The sequence below is a fragment of the Pyxicephalus adspersus genome, chromosome 5, assembly GCF_032062135.1.
Source record: "Pyxicephalus adspersus chromosome 5, UCB_Pads_2.0, whole genome shotgun sequence".
Taxonomy (NCBI): domain Eukaryota; kingdom Metazoa; phylum Chordata; class Amphibia; order Anura; family Pyxicephalidae; genus Pyxicephalus; species Pyxicephalus adspersus.
In genome coordinates, this window is record NC_092862.1 from 33789329 (window position 1) to 33807633 (window position 18305).

Below are 18305 nucleotides of genomic sequence, written 5' to 3' on the forward strand. Positions count from 1 at the left end.
AATAATAATAATAGGCAAGTTTGAAAAGATAGGTTTTAAGTTGGAAATTTTTGAATTGATTAACTTTTTGTTTAAATGATAATTCTATGATTTCAGCACCATAGGATAATAATTCTATGATTACAGCACCATAGGATTATAATTCTATGATTTCAGCACCATAGGAATCCTCTAATTGTTTGATGATTGGTTGTACTGGTTAAACTTTGAGTTTCCATGAGATGTCATCTACTAGACTGCCACTAGATGGCACAGTTCTTTCACTAGCTTGTTCTTCGAGTATTGCTGAACAGTGGATTTTACTATCTTATAAAAAGGGGACATACATTTACCAGCATATTATTTATATTTACTCAGATATCTATAAAACCTGTTATTTAAATATAATATTGATTTGAATATTCATAGCGTTCATATAATAAGCCTATTATTTAGAATAACAAATTCTTGTAATTTACTTTGTAATAATTCCTCCCCTTTTTGTTATGAGTATGCGGAGCCGTTTGTATGGAATCACCGAGGACGCGCATGCGTAGTACGGTCTGCGTTGTCAGTGTTGTGGAGCGACTCCAGTAACATGGCGGCCGGGAGCAGTGTGGCCCAGAAGACCTGGGAGCTTTCCAATAACATGCAGGAGGTGCAAAGTATCGACGAGATTTACAAATATGACAAGAAACAGCAGCAAGAGATCCTGGCCGCGAAACCCTGGACTAAGGAGTAAGTAGAGGCTTCCTGTATAGAGGGGCTGCAGATGGGGGACACCGGAACTGACATGAAGGGGTCACAGACGAGCTCCCTGTACACACCCCAGTTTAAGGTGGATGGCGCTCAGTGTGTATGGGTGGAGGGAATGGATAGAAATGATAGGAAGGGGGCACCGGGAAGCTCCCTGTGCATGGGGGGCATAGAAATGGGGGAGACTGGATATAATAGGAAGGGGACACAGAGGAACTTCCTGTGCAGGAAGTAAACAGACAATCCTGGCAGGACATTGCCTGGGGTGACACCTGTCATAGGTGTCAGATCTTCGGTGTCACTGCCTGTCCCCACCCCTGATATGTATTGATGGTGAGAGATGTCATCCTGGTCATACACCATCATTCTATTAGATGTAAGTATAAAGTATGAGCAGAGGTGTCATTTAATCATCAAAATCAGTATGGTGGCAGACAGGTGACATCAGGTGATGCCTGTTTTCTCTAAATGCCTCCCAAATCACCTGTACCCAGGGATAAACAATGTACCTGAAAAATAAGGAAATACAAAATGGACTTTCCTTCCCCTGTACCATGCTCGGTCACAATGTGTACTGGAGGATTTTTGTGGCTCATGGAACAGACTGGATTTTGCAGTCTGCGCGTTCTACATCGATCTTTCCAGAGGGGCTGCGGTGTAATGACCAGCTATGTGACACATGGGGGTAAGGTGACTATAGTTTGTTTTTTTCTTTGCCCACCTTTTGGCTTCACGGACTGTTTCCTCAGCATTTAAATGTCCATGTTTTGAAGTTGCCATGCATCCCAAAGGCTAGGTACACACGTGCAATAGTTTTCGTCTGATAATCCGCTCATGACCGATATTGGACGAGAATCTTGCGTGTGCACAGCGCTCGCCATTCATCATCCAAACGACCGTCCTGGTGGATCCACGGACGATGGATAACGAACGATCGTAATGGAAGTAAAGGGGAGAGAATGCAGTGGGGTGCCAGCCACTACGTTGTTCTACCCTCTCCATGGAGCAGAACGGTGCTGTGTCTAAGGCGCTCAATAATGCAACGTGCAGTTGCTAGAAACGATCGTGAAAGAACCTTTGCAACGACAATTATTGCACGTGTGTACATTGGCAGTACACACCAGGCAGCACATTTTTGAGCGGTAAAGAGAACACTTTTTGTTGAGTTTTAAATTTACCTGTTTGTATTCACCTATAACCATTTTTAAACCCTTCTGTTGAAATCCAAGGAGGGCATTTATAAGTGTTTTAAATGCCTAAAAGCTTAAGCCCTTACATATGTTCAAAGGTAGTGTAGGCATTGATAAGCGTTTAAAAAAATAATAATAATAAAGAGAAATTTAGCATTTAGTTATGGTATACAGTGTTCTCCCCAGCCCCTTTTACCTGGGCGCACCACTCAGTAGTCTTCAGCAACCACCCGGCTGTTTTTGGGTGGTTACTGATGAGCTGGGTCATAATACAGGCGCTTCCACCTGCTTACAGCTTCATCCCCCCCCCTTCAGTAGGTTCTGACCCTTCCCTACTTTATGTAGAATTGTAAGAAAAATTCAAAGTTTTTAATAAAAAATAAATAAATAAAAAATAAATAGGGGCCCCCAACCCTTCCTATCCTTGTATGTAAAAATACACATGTGCATTAACAACGATTTTCTGACACATTGGGTATTGCCACACACTGGATTGAAAGCAATAATTCTTTTTAACTTTTTACCTGTTTATTTACCAGTGTTCTTTTAGTTGTATTGTTGTGGTAACATTTATAGCTGCTATCATATTAAAAGCGTACCTAAACTCAACATTTTTACTTCACATAGGGTAGACAACCCTTCTATATAAAGTAAGATGTTGATGTGTTTTTTTTTTTTTTTGTTTGTTTTTTTAGTGCAACACCGCAGCGATTAAGACTTAATAGGAGCACAGAACCTCCCAGGATACCTACGTCATGCATCCCAGGAGGCTCTGGCGGCTCCTTCTGGGCTTGCCCTGATCCCATGCATGCACAGAAGGGGCATGTGTTCCTCCAAGGGGAATGAGATGCCGATCTCACGCATGAGCAGTGAGATTGGCCCTTCCCCCCCCCCCCCCCCCCCCCCCCCCCCCCCCCCCCCCCCCCCCCCCCCCCCCCGTCACAGCAGCTACATCACCCGATCCCGCACCTGGGGCAAGAAGACCAGAAGAGAAGGCAGAAGATGGCGGTTCTGGGACAAAGAGGAATCCCAGGACGACGCAGAACTGGATCTCAAGATCCAGAAACAAGAAACGATACATACAGGGCATTTAATCCTTTCTTGCTATACAAATCCAAAAAAAAAAAATGTTAACTTCATACTTTAAAGAGGGCTTCCACTGTTGAAGCTGTGCCCAAATAAAGGTGAACAGGAACAAAGAACTGGTGACTAGTATTGTCTGTGGGCTCCCTCTAAATTATCTTTTTCCCATTCCTTGGATACTGTGCTTTGTTCTGCATTACCGCTTTCTGCAGGCAGTCATCTTTGTAGAAGAGCCGTGCTTTGCTTCCTCATGTCACTGCCGTACCCTGATGACATGTGCAGGAAAGGTGTATAAAACGTATCCATATAATGAATGGAGCATAAGCAAGTAGATTCTTGTCTGCAGGTCATCAGGTACAGCTTCCTCTCCAGGAAGAATAGCAGAACAAGTGGAATTTTTAAGGCATTAAATAAATCCTAAATTGTTGCGCTATCGGCTCAATCTAATGAAATGTGTTGCTCATAAACAATGTGTAATTATATATTTTTATTTGCTTTGTAGTCATCATTACTTTAAGTACTGCAAGGTGTCTGCCCTAGCACTTCTGAAGATGGTCATGCACGCCAGGTCAGGGGGAAACCTGGAAGTGATGGGTCTGATGCTTGGAAAAGTCGATGGAGAAACTATGATCATTATGGACAGTTTTGCATTACCCGTTGAAGGGACAGAAACCAGAGTGAATGCTCAAGCTGCTGCATATGAATACATGGCTGCATATATAGAAAATGCAAAACAGGTATGATTTTGTTTGTCATTCTTTGTATTACATCGTTACTGCCTCTCCTCTTTCAGGAGATGGACATATCCACATGTTATTATTAGTTTTACAGACTGGCTATACACAACTCCATATATACCAATGAGTTTATCACAGTGAGCATTTCTTGGTCTGTGTAAATTTGTGTGTGGTTATGATGGAATGGGGTCTTTAAAGAGGCTTTGGATGATTTTCCAATACAACTAAGAAGCCTGTGACATGCACAGTACAGATTAAATGATTTCTGGAACTTGCTGGACTGTGAATATCTCTGGACACATATAACGTGCTCAGACCACTGGGGAAGGAAAGAAGGGAGTAGAAAAAGATAAAAGCATACATTTTCTTTAGGTTTTAGTTTGTTGGTGCAAGTTGTGAAGAAGGTGGCATAGATATAACTCCTTTTTTAAAGAATTGTCTTTTGACTATGCAGTATAATTAGGTTTCCTCTGAAAATTTAAAAACCTGCGTGTATGTATGTATGTATGTGTGTGTGTGTGTATATATATATATATATATATATATATATATATATATATATATATATATATATATATATATATATATATATATATATATAAAATAATGAAAGCTCTGTTTTGAAAATGAGAGATCGGGCAGGTCTTTAATGTAGAAAGGGACAGGCAACGTTCCTTCAGCATAAAAACATACTTATCAGGGCTGATCTGTCCAAAAAACTGAGCTGTGCTTCCCCTGTGACTGCCGGGACTGAACAAACTCCCGCACACCAGGATTTACATGGTCCCAGTCAAGGTGGCTGAAGACTGGATTCCAGGAAGAATATCAGGTGAAGATGGCAGGGGCATCATCTGTCCCTGTTGCATTAAAGCAACTGCCTGTTTGCAATTTTTTGTTTGAATTTTTATTTGTTTATTTTACAGGTTAGGAGTGAAATTTCATAATACATAGTTTTAAATGTTATGTCAATATTCATAGACCCCTGTAGTACTTAATATAACATCCTTTTGCTGATGAATGTGTGCCAGTAGAGGGCAGTAATCTCCTTTACGTTGTAATTTTTCTTTTATTTAGGTTGGTCGCCTTGAAAACGCAATTGGCTGGTATCATAGTCATCCGGGTTATGGCTGTTGGTTGTCTGGAATTGACGTCAGCACTCAAATGCTTAATCAGCAATTTCAGGAACCCTTTGTTGCTGTTGTGGTGGGTATAAGGAGCCATTTACATAAACTTTAAAATGACCTTTGTATGAGTCAGATACCATTTACATTTGTTGTTTTTCAACCCTACAGTAGTAGTTATCATGCCACGATAAGATTCCAAAAGCTGTAATAACTCCCTAAATGTATAAAGCCACTAAAACATTTGTTTTATATATAGTAAAAAAAGAGTTAAAACCACTCATGTTTCTTACTGTGGAGAGTTCCCCTCATTACCTGGCTTGTAAGGAAGTGAAATGAAGTCTCTCTAAACTGAAGAAAGAAACACCCTTTTCAAATAGCAGTTACCAAGGTCCATATTAAAAGATTTCTACTAATGCAATGTTGGTATGACTGATTTTGGTTTTCCCTGTTCTAAATAAATAGCTCTTGGTCTGATCCTTGACTTTGCAAGGTATATTCTGAATAGCAGTATCTGGTTCTGTTTTTTTTAGTTTGTGTGTCACTCAAAACATTTTTTTTTATATATTGCAGTGCTCTCACCCCCACCCCCTGGCTTTTTTGGGGTGGTTACTGAAAAGCTTGCTCACAATACAGGAACAGGCACTCTTTTACAACTCATTCCAATCCAGCTTAAAAAAACATTTCTGTGGAGAATATTGTATTGGATGCCTACAATATATTATCCTAGTCCAGACTTCAATGTGCAATCACACAAACAGGAAATGAGATTTCTTGGGGCTTTTTTATACCATGCTTGCAGTCTGTAACCTGTCTGAATTTGTGGTGTCTGTTTTCTGTAGCATCCTACAACAACTGTACACTTTGATTTACAAGGTCCGCTCCTTCTGGGCTGTTACCAATCTTCTGCTCTTTTTTCAGATTGACCCAACCAGGACAATATCTGCAGGCAAAGTTAATCTTGGGGCTTTCAGAACATACCCAAAGGTAATCCAACTCAAAATATAAAAAGTGAATGGTTCTATTAGTTATTCTGCATTAACGTATCAACTGTTTTGAGATTCCGGGAATAAGCCAGGTTTATTGTGCTTTTATATGTGATTTTAATTTTTTAGATGATGTGTTTATTTAAAGAAAAAAAAATTATAACTGTTTCATGATCTTCAAATATTAGGGGTACAAGCCTCCTGATGAGGGTCCCTCGGAGTACCAGACTATTCCTTTAAACAAAATAGAAGACTTTGGTGTGCATTGTAAACAGTAAGTATTTCCATTTCTCCATTATTATAAGCTGCTTTCCGGTTTTATATGTATTGTTTTTCATGAAAATTTATTTTACAGTATAAAAGTATGAGTATAATAAAAGTTTGAAACACAAAATCATGTAAAAACCATAAATTGAATAAATTAAAAAAATATATATATATTTTTAAAAATACATATTATACCCATAAGGAGGTTAAGAACTTTTATTTTAAAGAGCAAATATTGCGTTTTCCTTTTATTTGTTTTTTTGAATCATGTTTGCATTCAGCTAAGTATTTGTGATTTGTCTATATTAAGGTATTATGCACTGGAGGTCACATATTTCAAGTCATCTCTTGACCGTAAGCTGCTAGAGCTTTTGTGGAATAAGTACTGGGTGAATACATTGAGCTCCTCCAGCCTCCTAACTGTAAGTAGTCATCAAAATATATACAAAGTGCTTTCTAGTTTTAGTCTCTGTAGTTTGCGTGTGGATGATTTTCATATTTTGGCTGAATGTTGTCGTCATTGTTTAGCCACAAAGAGGAGGGAGGTAGTACATTTCCCTAGATACTCTCCTCTTATTTTCCCATAGTACAGAGGCTTTCACTATATTTCATGTCACACAGGCAGGTCATCTGGTCACTGTTGCCGCTAACTCTTTTAGACCTTAGTTGTAACTTGAACCAGTAATTGTTATTTATTCTGTTCTGATGCAACAGTTTTATACTTCTGGGAAAAAGCGATTAGCAAAAAATTGTGGTCGGATGGATTAGTAGAGGATGGTGATCTCATTTAATTGGCTAGGAGACCTTCCTGAATATTAAATATCAGACTTCATTTTTTTTCATTTTATGAACTGTTTAAGCAGAAGCTATAGTCTTGTGTGTGTTTGTGTGTGTGTGTGTTTTTTTTTTTTTTGTTTTTTATTATTATTAAATTAGAGACCCTTTACATGTACCTAATAGCCTGCCAGATTACTTTGCTTCGGCAATTGCACAGATTGCTATCCAGTATCTCCTGGCCACAGATCTAAACATTTCCATCCAGGTCAATGAATAGGGTTATGCTTGCCGCAAGATATCTATGCGTCCAGTCCCAGCATGCGTACATCCTAATGCCTGCATTGTCAAAACAGCATACTAATTGTACATCAAAGAAAATAATTCTACACTAGTTCAAACCGGCACCATGTAAACATCCACAATCTTTTGTCTTTTAGTTTTAAACTTTGGATTGTGTGAGATGAGTAAATATGAGCAGTTTGTATGAACTTTATTTGTAGGGCAAGAAATGAGTTTCCATTTTTAGGCATGTAAATCCAGCCAATCTGTTTAGTTCTCATCTGATCAAACAATTCCACATGTGTGTATTTATGGGAACTGAAGTAGATCACAATTGCCAAGTTCAAGAATATTATCTGTAGTAGTGGTATCAGTCATCAACTTTTCTACTGGTTGGCCACGTGAAAAGTATAGAGTTTTTGATGTAATGTTGGCCATCCATACATACACATTGGATTTGACCGTTTCAATATCTTGTCACTGAAAGACCACTATTAAACAAGGAAAATAATTGATCCAGGTAAATGTAATTAGATTTGAGCACTACGCCGGGCAAGAGCTGTAAACACCTTAGATTCTTCTCCGATACTAGCCCTGAAGCAATAATCGGATGGGAATCATCTGACGTGTGTATGTAGCCTTACGCTGAGCTAAGGGGAGTAGTAGTGCACAATCATTTGTAACCTCCCAATCCTCTTGCTCAGTATAATAGCTATACAGAGTGTGTGGTTATTCAGAGATCTTGTGAGGTCACAAGGCAAGTTATAATCTAGTACAAAATGTATTTATGTGCCTAAACTAGTCGTAGAACATGGTGACATGCATTGTATGTGTGTTTATGGGCCAGTAGCACCGTGTTCCAGCTTTAAGGGCTGGTAAACACTGCTAATCTCTTCTGTCCTTGCATACCCCTCTTACTGTTCTGCATTGCACGGTCTTTTTATGCTTCAACAAACCAAACAAAATTAAAAATTTACAAAGAACAAATGGTCTGCTAAAACTTCCAGAAGGAGCGTCTGTATTAGAGCTTTGTTTACCAAGGCTGCTGTGGTCACTGCAAATAGTTTTAGGATTGAAGAGTGATTGGATGACATATCTTGCTCAGACTGATACTTGTTAAATAGTGTGTGTTTAGCTACGCTTTCTAACACTCCTAATGTGCATTAATGTCTATGTAAACATGGTGTGGCTACCAGACATGTATAACCTGTGACTCCCATCCTTGCTCTTTTGTATAAATAATGTGAAAAGAATTACCAATACAAATTAAAACCTGTACAGTGGGTAGGCCTTTAATGTTTTATAGCTCTTAACCCTGCTAACGTTGACTTCCATTCAGTAAATGCTGCCTGATTTCATTCCTACCTTTTTGAATTGGATAAAATATATTGACAGCCAGGAACTAATTTTTTTTTTTTTTTAGGATAACATCAGTGAAACTATGGGAAAACCAGGGGAGGGGTGTACATGCTTCACTCTGTCATTAGTTATATAACAGCAAAGTTTGTTTTTCTGAGCTCTGCTTGTCACTTATTTTTTTGTTTTTTGTTGATCCTTTGAGTTGGCCTATTTTTGCGCTTCCTTTTACAAGATGACACCGTTCTGCAGTAAAACCAAAGCAGCATCTGATTAGCATAATCTCTTACTGGCCTCTGTCAAATTGGTGCATTGTGGTACGTTTTTAAATGATTAGCTTCAATCCAAACTCCAGTGGTCTTCTGCCATTTTATACTTTATTATTTGTTCAGAGACAGGCCTTAAAGCAACGCACATTTACTCATGTCCTCATGTCTGTGCACCCAAAGGAAGGAATCCTTAATTGAACATAGACCTAAAAAGTGTTCATTATATGAAATGCTTATCATTACAGGTATTAAACTTGTCAAGTTACCAGAATGCAATGGTTTTGCTAAAGTGGTCCTTCTATTATGCAGCAAAATAGGAAGTCAATCATTTTTGGATTGCAGATCATTTCATTGCACTTCATAAGTAAATGAGATATAGCTTTATAAAAAAAGGAGTGTTCCCGTCTTATGCAGTATCTGTGTTTATTGTGTGCTTTTTTTCTTTTCCAGAATGCTGATTACACAACAGGACAAGTGTTTGACTTGTCTGAGAAACTAGAGCAATCAGAAGCCCAGCTTGGTCGAGGAAGTTTTATGCTGGGATTAGAAACTCACGATAGGAAATCTGAAGACAAACTAGCCAAAGCTACAAGAGACAGGTATACTTTTATTGGGTTTTAAAAAAAAACAAAATCAAATATATCTCAGATTTTGAAAATTACTGTGAATGTGACTGATACTGTACCAGAATAGAGTTCAAACCTGCCTCTGAAAATAGCAAACCACATTTTAGTTTAATTGCTGTCTATGGTGGGAGCAAACAATGGGTACATTTTTCCTTCAATGGTATCTAAAATCAAAACAGAAATAGTGGAACTACTTTATTTTGAAAGCTTGCCTCTTATTTTCACATTTGTATGTGGATTAGGAGCTAAAAGTACTTTTTCCCAATGGACACAAATGGCAAAAAACTGAAGTTATAACCATTCCTTACTCTATTTAAAGTTAAAAGTTTTTGGCTGGAGATATACTTTAATTTGCTGTATTTTCTCAGAATGTAAAAATGTGTTGGTTTTAAAAGCTATTTGGCCCCCAGTATTGAGGTCCAGTCCAGCAGTTTTAGAAGGGTACTTTTTGGGCTGGGTTGTTTGTTTTTAAACACCTGGCTGTAAATGTATGTTGAGAAACTTTACATTGACTACACCTGACAGGTAATCCTATACATATTTACTGTAAATGCCCATTAGTTTCAGGACTCCCAAATTATTTTGTCCAACATAGATTTACAAGCTACTATAGTGCATACTTTTCTTGATATTGTGTCTATAGCATACTGTCAATTGTTCAATCATTGTAGTTATATCTAATTATTTTTATTTCTTGCTTTTTCAGCTGTAAAACAACAATCGAAGCAATCCATGGATTGATGTCACAAGTGATTAAAGATAAACTCTTTAATCAAATAAACACTTCCTAGGCATTTAACTCTTTTTGTAAGACTTCGCTGTTCACTGGCTCTTCCTCAGCTCCTTGTTGTGTTTATAAGTTGCTTCTTTTATGCGGAAGCTGTACAATGTCACCATGTAGCACTTATTTCCCTTGATCAGACAATGGAAAGCATAGGACCGTTATTGCAATAAGAGCATTGTAAATGTGGTTGCTTTCTAGGTGAATAAAATTACTTTTTAAAATGTATGAAGTTTTTTGTATGATTGTCTTTTAATGAAGATTTTTTATTTTTTTATCTTTTACATTTAAATAGTATTTGTTTCCAAACTTCCCCACATGCTTGAAAAAATACCATCTTTTAAAGTATTCTATTCAACACTCGTGAAGGAAATGACCACTTCAGTTTTACTGTATCTTGTTAACAAGGCACATGATAGTATGTGGGATTGATGGCTAAGGTGATAATCCTTAAGTAAGATATATCTTATTTAAAAAAAAATGTTTTTATTGGATTTTTCCAAAAAGAGTTACAACATATGCAAGAACAAAAGAAAAGCGTACAAACAATACACAACAAATGAAAAGAAAGCAGGCCAGAATCAAATAAGGGCTGGAGCATGAATTAAAAGGTCTTTTATTTAGGAGTCTTCGCTGCTAAGTATACAAAAATAATTCCAGAAATATCAATAGTTGCCCAAAGGAGAATAATCATCAATGCAATTAGGAAAATCATTATACGTGTTCCACCAATAGGAGTACCAAGGACAAAAGGAAAACATTTGTTCAATGGTTATAAGTTCTCCTTTAGTTGGAGGGGATTAGTAAATTGCTAAAATATATTGGTAGGTGATAACAAATAAGAATCGCAAGGTGCCCAAATTGCTGTGAACTTTTCAACACTATCATGTAGTCAGCAGGCTGTGTGGTGTTTCATAAACTGGACATCCTTTGAGCATATAGTTCTAAAAGATCCAGGGGGTGGCCTCCTGGTTTTTTAAACTTACCAATGTATTTTTTTTATGTTTATTCCTTTATGTTAATCTTTCCCTACCCATCCCCCACCCTTTAAAAGAAACTTGCTAAATAAAGAACCGAGGTGGACCATTTTCCAGTGCCTTGAAAAGAGACAATTGGCCACAGTCAGGATGTAAGTAACTCAATTTTTTAATAAGTTTAGAAAGATTACTTATGAGCAAGCCCAACAGGTGAGTGACCACATCCAGAGTAATTGGAATCTCCACCAAAGCAACATGGAGGTCATTTATCAGTTTATCTTAGGGGGTTGTGATTGGGCATATCAAAAATATATGATATAGAACAGGGGTGTCAAACGCAAATACACAGGGACAAAATTAAAAACTTAGACAAAGTCGACAGCCAACCTTGAAATTTATTGAAAAAATTGAGGACATTTTTCCTTCTCATTAGATATAAACCCTTTTTTTATTTGGAAACAAAGAGGTTTTGCTTGACATTCAATCTGGAGCAAGCTTATAATAGAGAAAGAGGCATAAAAAAATGTTTAATTTTATTTAAGAAAAAATTTCTCTATTTGTGGCTTCTGAGTTAAATTTCAATGGTAACCTTTTTGCACAGGCTAACAATAATAACAATATTCTTCTATAAAAATCCAACCATTCAAGTTCATGCCTTGGAGTAGGAAAAGTACAGCTGGGGGGGAGTGCTGGAAATGCCAGATGCGCCCAATGCGGAGCTAAATCTTTTGAGTGGCCCGCCACTGAAACTCCCTCTTCATTGAAGTAGCGCCGCTACTAAAATTCCCAGCAATATTTGCATCTAAAAACCAGTCCAATGCAGGGCCACGCATAAGCAGAGAGCCCGCTGGTCTATAGACGCGAGTTATGCCAGGAATTGTAGTACCGGCGCTTTTTCAATGCAGAAGCAGGCAGCTGCAGTTCATATTTAGGATTCCTTTGGGAGCCAAAAAAAAGGACATTGGGGGCCAGATTTTGACACCCCTGATATAGAACGTATCCTCTTTCGCCTGACATCTCCAACACCTATTACTAGTGTCAGAAAAGATGGCATACAGTCTATCAGACCTAAGGTATCAATGCATCATTATCTTGTATGCATTTTTTTTTTTATTTAGTGTGTTGAAGAAGCTCTTTTTGGCATATATTCACACATTAATTGGATTCAGTTGGAAAACTGATTCTTGAGTAAAGGTGTAGGCATATTAAGTGGATGGTGGTATCGCACATTACATTACACGGCCTTACTTGTGTTTTTACTTGGCTTGTTGATTGCTAGAGTACTATTTCTCTACAATTTTTTTTTTTTTTTTTACTTTCAGTGCATGTTAGGGCAAGTTTCCAGATCATAACAGTGGGTGCACACTGCATTGTGTGGCTTCTTGTTGTCTCTATTGGGAATGGGTCTGACAGGGTTGCATTGCTTATATAGGATGTACCTGCACCAGGACCCTCATGGCATGACCAAAAGGTATTATGTTAATGCAAGCTGCACATTTAACAATATTTAAAAAAAATCTTCAATGGTTGGGTTAAAATGTATATTTTTATTTTATCACCACATAATAACGTGGCACTGTAGTTGCCATGGTCAGCAAAAGTGGTTTTACAAGATCTCACTCTGCATAACATACACTCTTTAAGTTTTTTCTTTTTTAACTTACGTAATTTTCTAAAATTCTGTTTTCACTTTCATTATCATCATTGGGTACTAAATGTAGAGTAAATAGGCAAAAAAAAGCGATTAAACCGTTGTAGTATCAGGCAACATAACAAAACAACTGAAGTGAAGGGGGTCCAAATGCTTTCTGAAGCCACTAATAAATGTATATATATATATATATATATATATATATATATATATATTCTAAAGTAAACTACAAAGGAGTTATGATCAGAAAAAGTCACACCTCTAAAAAAAAAAAATGTGGTCCAATAAAGAGCCATTTGTACTGCCACTAGCAAAGTGGTTTATTTTCTCTAACTATTCCTAATATTTCATACTTCACAATGTCTGATTCAGGCCATTATGTTTGTTATTTGTTGAGGCTTGAACTGTTAGCATATAACTACAGCAATATCTGTGTTCAGTGAGTGTAGATGTGCAAACATTTGAGTCTGTGTAACTTCTCAATCTGCACCAGGACAACATAGAAAAGTACAGAATGGTTCAGCACGCACCACTGACACTCCATTAAATTCGTATAGCTGCAGTTCTCAGTATTGGGAATTTCTCAAATTTTAGTCATTGTTAGCTGCTGTATGAAACTACAACAAAGAAACCAAAGATATACGTTTTAGTCACAGCTGGTTTATATAATATATTGTGCACAAATATTTCAATTAATATTTAAAGGTATAGGTTTCAGATAATCAATTTAGCTGATTGTCACTCATTCTTTCCCACTCATTTGATGCTGTGGAAATGAAAATTTTAAGCCTAAAACCCCTGTCTGTCCAGGGTCATGTTATAACCAACGTGAATCTGCCATGCAAGCAGGTGCAGGTCCCTTAGAATCCCATGAATACTAAATTCCTTAAAAATATCTTAGTGGAATGAGTGGTCTGCAGCTGTAATGGCATCAGGCAGTGATGTAGTGCAGTGATTGTTGGTTAAGAAGGAATGCCAGTGCGGTGGAGTAGTGCATATATATATGTTCAGAATAAAAGCAATCTGACATCACTACCCCGATCAATTACTGATTTTGGTGGAAATTATATTTCTACATGGCAAATATTTTACTAGTAGGTATAAAAGATTAATAGAAAATCAACATATCCAACAGTCATGACGTGCATGCTGTTGATTCGGTGTATTGAATCATTAATTGTATGGTCTTGTTCAAAATTATAGCAGTGTGGATTTCAATTAATAAGATCATTAAGGTAATTCATTCTGTGGAAAAAACAGGTGTCAATTACAGACCTTATTTAAGCAAGGAAGGCAGCAAATCTTGTCCATTTCTCTCTAAAAATCTGAGTATAATGGGTTTTTCCAGACATTCAGTTCAGAAGAACAGCATACTTTAAATAAAAATTAATTGCAGAGGACAAAACATATAAAGAAGTGCAGAGAATTCTAGGCTGCTCAGCTAAAATGATTTTAAATGCTTTAAAATGGCAACTAAAACCTGAAAGACATGGAAGAAAATAAAAAAAACTACCATTCCAATCAATAGAAGAATAGGCAAAATGGCAGACTCTGTCAATGATCAGCTCCAGGATGATACAAGAAGGTCTAAAGTTAACTGTGAGTACTGTTACAATTAGAAAATACCTATGTGAAGCCAAGCTATCAACAAGAAGCCCCTGCAAATCTGCTGAGATGCTTAACAAAAAACACATTGACTGGCCTAAAAAGAAATGGTGCAAAATTTTGTCGACTGATGAGCAAGAATGTTCTTTTTGGGTCTAGGGGCTGCAGACAGTTTGTCAGATGACCCCCCTCTTGATCATGGATTATGGTGTTGGGCCAATTTTATCACATATCATGGATCGGTTTAAATACATCAAAATACTTGAAGAGGTCATGTTGCCTTACGCCTAAGAGGAAATGCCCTTGAAATTGGTGTTTCAACAAGACAAGACCCCAAACACACCAGTAAATAAGCAATGTCTGTTCCACACCAACACGATTGATGAAACTGCTGTTTCTGAGGCAAAACAAGGAAATGGAGAAAATGAAAAAGAATGTAGTACAATTATCTTGGGCTGGAATACTTGTTCACAGGTGCCAGAAATTGGTTGACTCCATGAAACACAGATGTGCAGCAGTTCTAAGAAACAGTGGTTTTATAGTAAATACTAGTTCAGTGATTCAAAGGAAAGCAAAATCTTGAAAGATTTTTATGTTTATACAGTAAATGTTTGTGTTCGTAAATAGGAATGCAGACTCCGCTATTTTTTGAACAGCCGAATATTCCCTTTTCTGCACAAATTATTTTTCTTATATTTTGATTTGGAATAGAATGTGCAGTTCCTCCAAGTGTTTGAAAATAAAAGCTATAAGGATTTTGAGCTTTTATTCACTTTTTTTAAACATACTGCTATTATTCTGAACACAACTGTATGTGTTTCTGTTTTCTAAAGGTCCAGCAGCTCCAGGACACCTTTATACCAGAACTGCATGTTCTGGAGGAGGTCCGCACCAATTTTGAGCAGGCAGCAACCAGTCCATCCACCCAATGTCTGTCTTCATATTGCTAAAGTTTAAAAATGTCCTGGGCTATATGACAGATGTCTTCTATGCATACTGTACATGTAATAGGAACTGTTGCCACTCTGCTATGACTTAGCTTTGCCATTGCTTTTCAATACTATGTCTTACTTTAACTTCCTGGAATTGTGTTGTAACATAACTATATGTGTTCACAAGCATTTTATTTTACTAAACTTTTTTAAACTTTTGCCTCAGTATAGAGATGGTGTGCTACAATGTGTTTGTCATATAGGACTGACTTTTTTTTTATTCTAATTTAGACGTAGAGCAGATCATGTTTAAGAAACAAATCGTGTAGAACTCCAGAGAAATCCTAAGGGTTTTTCTTTCAACTGTGACAGAAAGGTGTTATAGTGGAAAGCAATGTTTTCAATTATATGATTGACCTTTTGTCTGATGTGCCCATAGGAGAAATTCATCCACTGTGAGTTCTGTGCTTTTCTTTCCGTAATGTTGTTGTTAACAAATACCAATGGGATGCAAGACAAGTTGAATAACTGGCAACTCTACTAAACTAAAACTTTGTTTTAAGTGTAGTAGAGTTTTATCTGATATTAATGAGATTGCAAAAACAATGTTTTTTTTATAACAATGCTTTATTTAAACATACACTTACCACCACTGAACAGTAATGCAGAGTTAAAGTAGAGGAAACATTGAGAGGATTCTGACATTTCCTGGTGTGTTGAATTATTTTATTTCTTTCTGCCTTCTGCTGCTCATTCCCCGGCTTCCATCTCAGATTATGATGATCTGCTTACAAAAAAGCCTTGGTGTATTTAAAGTTTATCTAAAAGAAAATCTCCCAAAAAGGAAAATGTAATATATTGTAGATTCATATTCCTAAATGTGATGGTTGCATTAGTTTGTTTTTTTTCATGTTTTATATAATTTTTTTCACTGGGTATTGCTACCATGACTGGTTGTACTAGGGTGGCAATGCTCACTCACTGTACTGTATACATGGGGGAGCACCAATGTCACCATAGGACATATATGCACAACAGCCCCCCACCCATCTCTTCCTCTTCTGTGTAACATAGGAGGGATCAATTGTGTAGATTTACACCCTGGTTTCAAGTAAAAGGATTTACCTGCATTTCCATAGTATGAGAATTATTCTGCTATGGGTTGGATTTTCCATGTTCTGGTGGTGATACTTTACTGGCTTGATGGGGCCCCAAAAGAACTACAAAACAATTATTTTTCTTAACCACAATATGCCACCCACAAAATCATTTGTTTCCTCTTTTGTGTGGATGTGTGAAAAATTTTGTGTGGAAATCAATTAAAAATGTATTTTCACAAACAATTGGTTTCCACAATTTCTGCCATAATATGGACATTTAAACAAGGAAACAGGATACCGTGGGTGGAATGTTGCTGGTTGAAAACTAAAGAAACAAATCCAAAGCTGCCAGCAAAATTGACAAATACATGGGCAGCATTAAACCGAAATTGAGCCTTTGTGATTTTGGAAGGTAACAGTAGACAGACCAGCAGGGTTCATTGTTTAATTCTATCTCACAAGTGCTTTAATAATGACTGATAATAAATCCTGCTCATTTCCTGCCTTGTAGCCCAATGCCTGAAAATGTTTCTAGTCTTGTCAAGCTACACACAATCACACACGCACAAAAATATTGTGCAACACACATATATTGTTGTCTGTGTCTTTAGGAAGATTCAATTTCCCATCCTGTCTTTAAGTCGTAAAGGGTGTGATAACCCTATTTAGTTGTCAAAAGAATAGGTGTCCATTATGGAAGATGTGCCATTACCTTCGTTACAGAAGGTAATAGAAGAAGGTATTTTTTGAGTTTTTACAGAATAAGGAGGCAAGATGGTGCTTTTGAACAAAAGGTACACAGACCACAATAAAACTAGAAACTAAGAAAAAAAAAACTTTTGACTTAACAAATATATCAGCCTTAGGCATTTATTTTCTTATTTGCTCCTCATGGTCTGTTTAATATACAATTAAAAGCATTTTGTTATATCCGTTAAATAATTACCATCAAAAACTTGTTCCTATCAGAAATTCAGAGCCATCCTGTGTCCTCTGAACACAGCCTAGTTCTTGTTTTGGACTATAGACTGAATAATTTAATGTAGAAATCCAAGAGTGGAAATGTTTAAATAGTTTAGCAATAAATAATAGGTAGGGCTGACACTATTACAAATACTAAAATACACTTTGTGTTTGGTTGAAAACACAACATTGTTTCAGACAAAAAAACTTTAAATACATAAAAAGCTCCCAAAGTGCTCACTATTGTCTTATATTTAAGAATAAATGTAGAAAGTAGAACTCATATCTCATACAGCGGATGAACAGTTGTAAGCATGTATAATCTACAAATGTTGAAGTCATTACAATGTATGATTTATAACATGCCAAGAGGTTTCCACTCCCAAATGATTTAGCTTGTACAAAGAAACGCCTTATAAAATCTTAGTCTGGGGTATTGTTATTTTGAGAGCACACGGTGAAGGGCTATGTAACGATATCATACATTATCCTACTGTACGCTCCATAGAGTGCAAATAAACACAGCATAACAAGAAGGGACCAGGACTGAACCTATAAACCTTTTTGATTAACAGATTGTCACATAAGTGATACTTTACAGAAATGAGAATTATGCATGTGTATGGGAATCCATTGATAGGCCTCTGCTCTGTTTTGTATCTATATACAGTGATGTCAGTTACACTGAAAACAATAGAGCCAATAAATGTGGTGACTCCTGAATGAGGCACCCCTGCCAAGGGAAGGCAAGAGTTGAAGGATGAGGGAAGGTTATGGTTTGTTTCAGTGTTTAACCCCTACGTTACCACTATCTAGTAAACCATTGTATTATTTTTCTTGTCTTCATTAAGTCCTCCAATCAAGATGAAT

The 18305-nt window shown here is 37.0% G+C and overlaps 1 protein-coding gene across 1 annotated transcript; it reads left to right on the plus strand.

Moving 5' to 3' along the window:
- The first annotated feature begins 545 nt into the window (after nt 1-545).
- COPS5 (COP9 signalosome subunit 5) lies at nt 546-10435 on the plus strand. Its single transcript, XM_072411091.1, has 8 exons — nt 546-717; nt 3511-3745; nt 4820-4948; nt 5788-5853; nt 6041-6126; nt 6430-6541; nt 9251-9399; nt 10133-10435. Exons 1-8 carry the CDS (start codon nt 578-580, stop codon nt 10215-10217), a joined length of 1002 nt encoding a protein of 333 aa, XP_072267192.1. The 5' UTR covers nt 546-577; the 3' UTR covers nt 10218-10435.
- Nucleotides 10436-18305: the final 7870 nt, after the last annotated feature.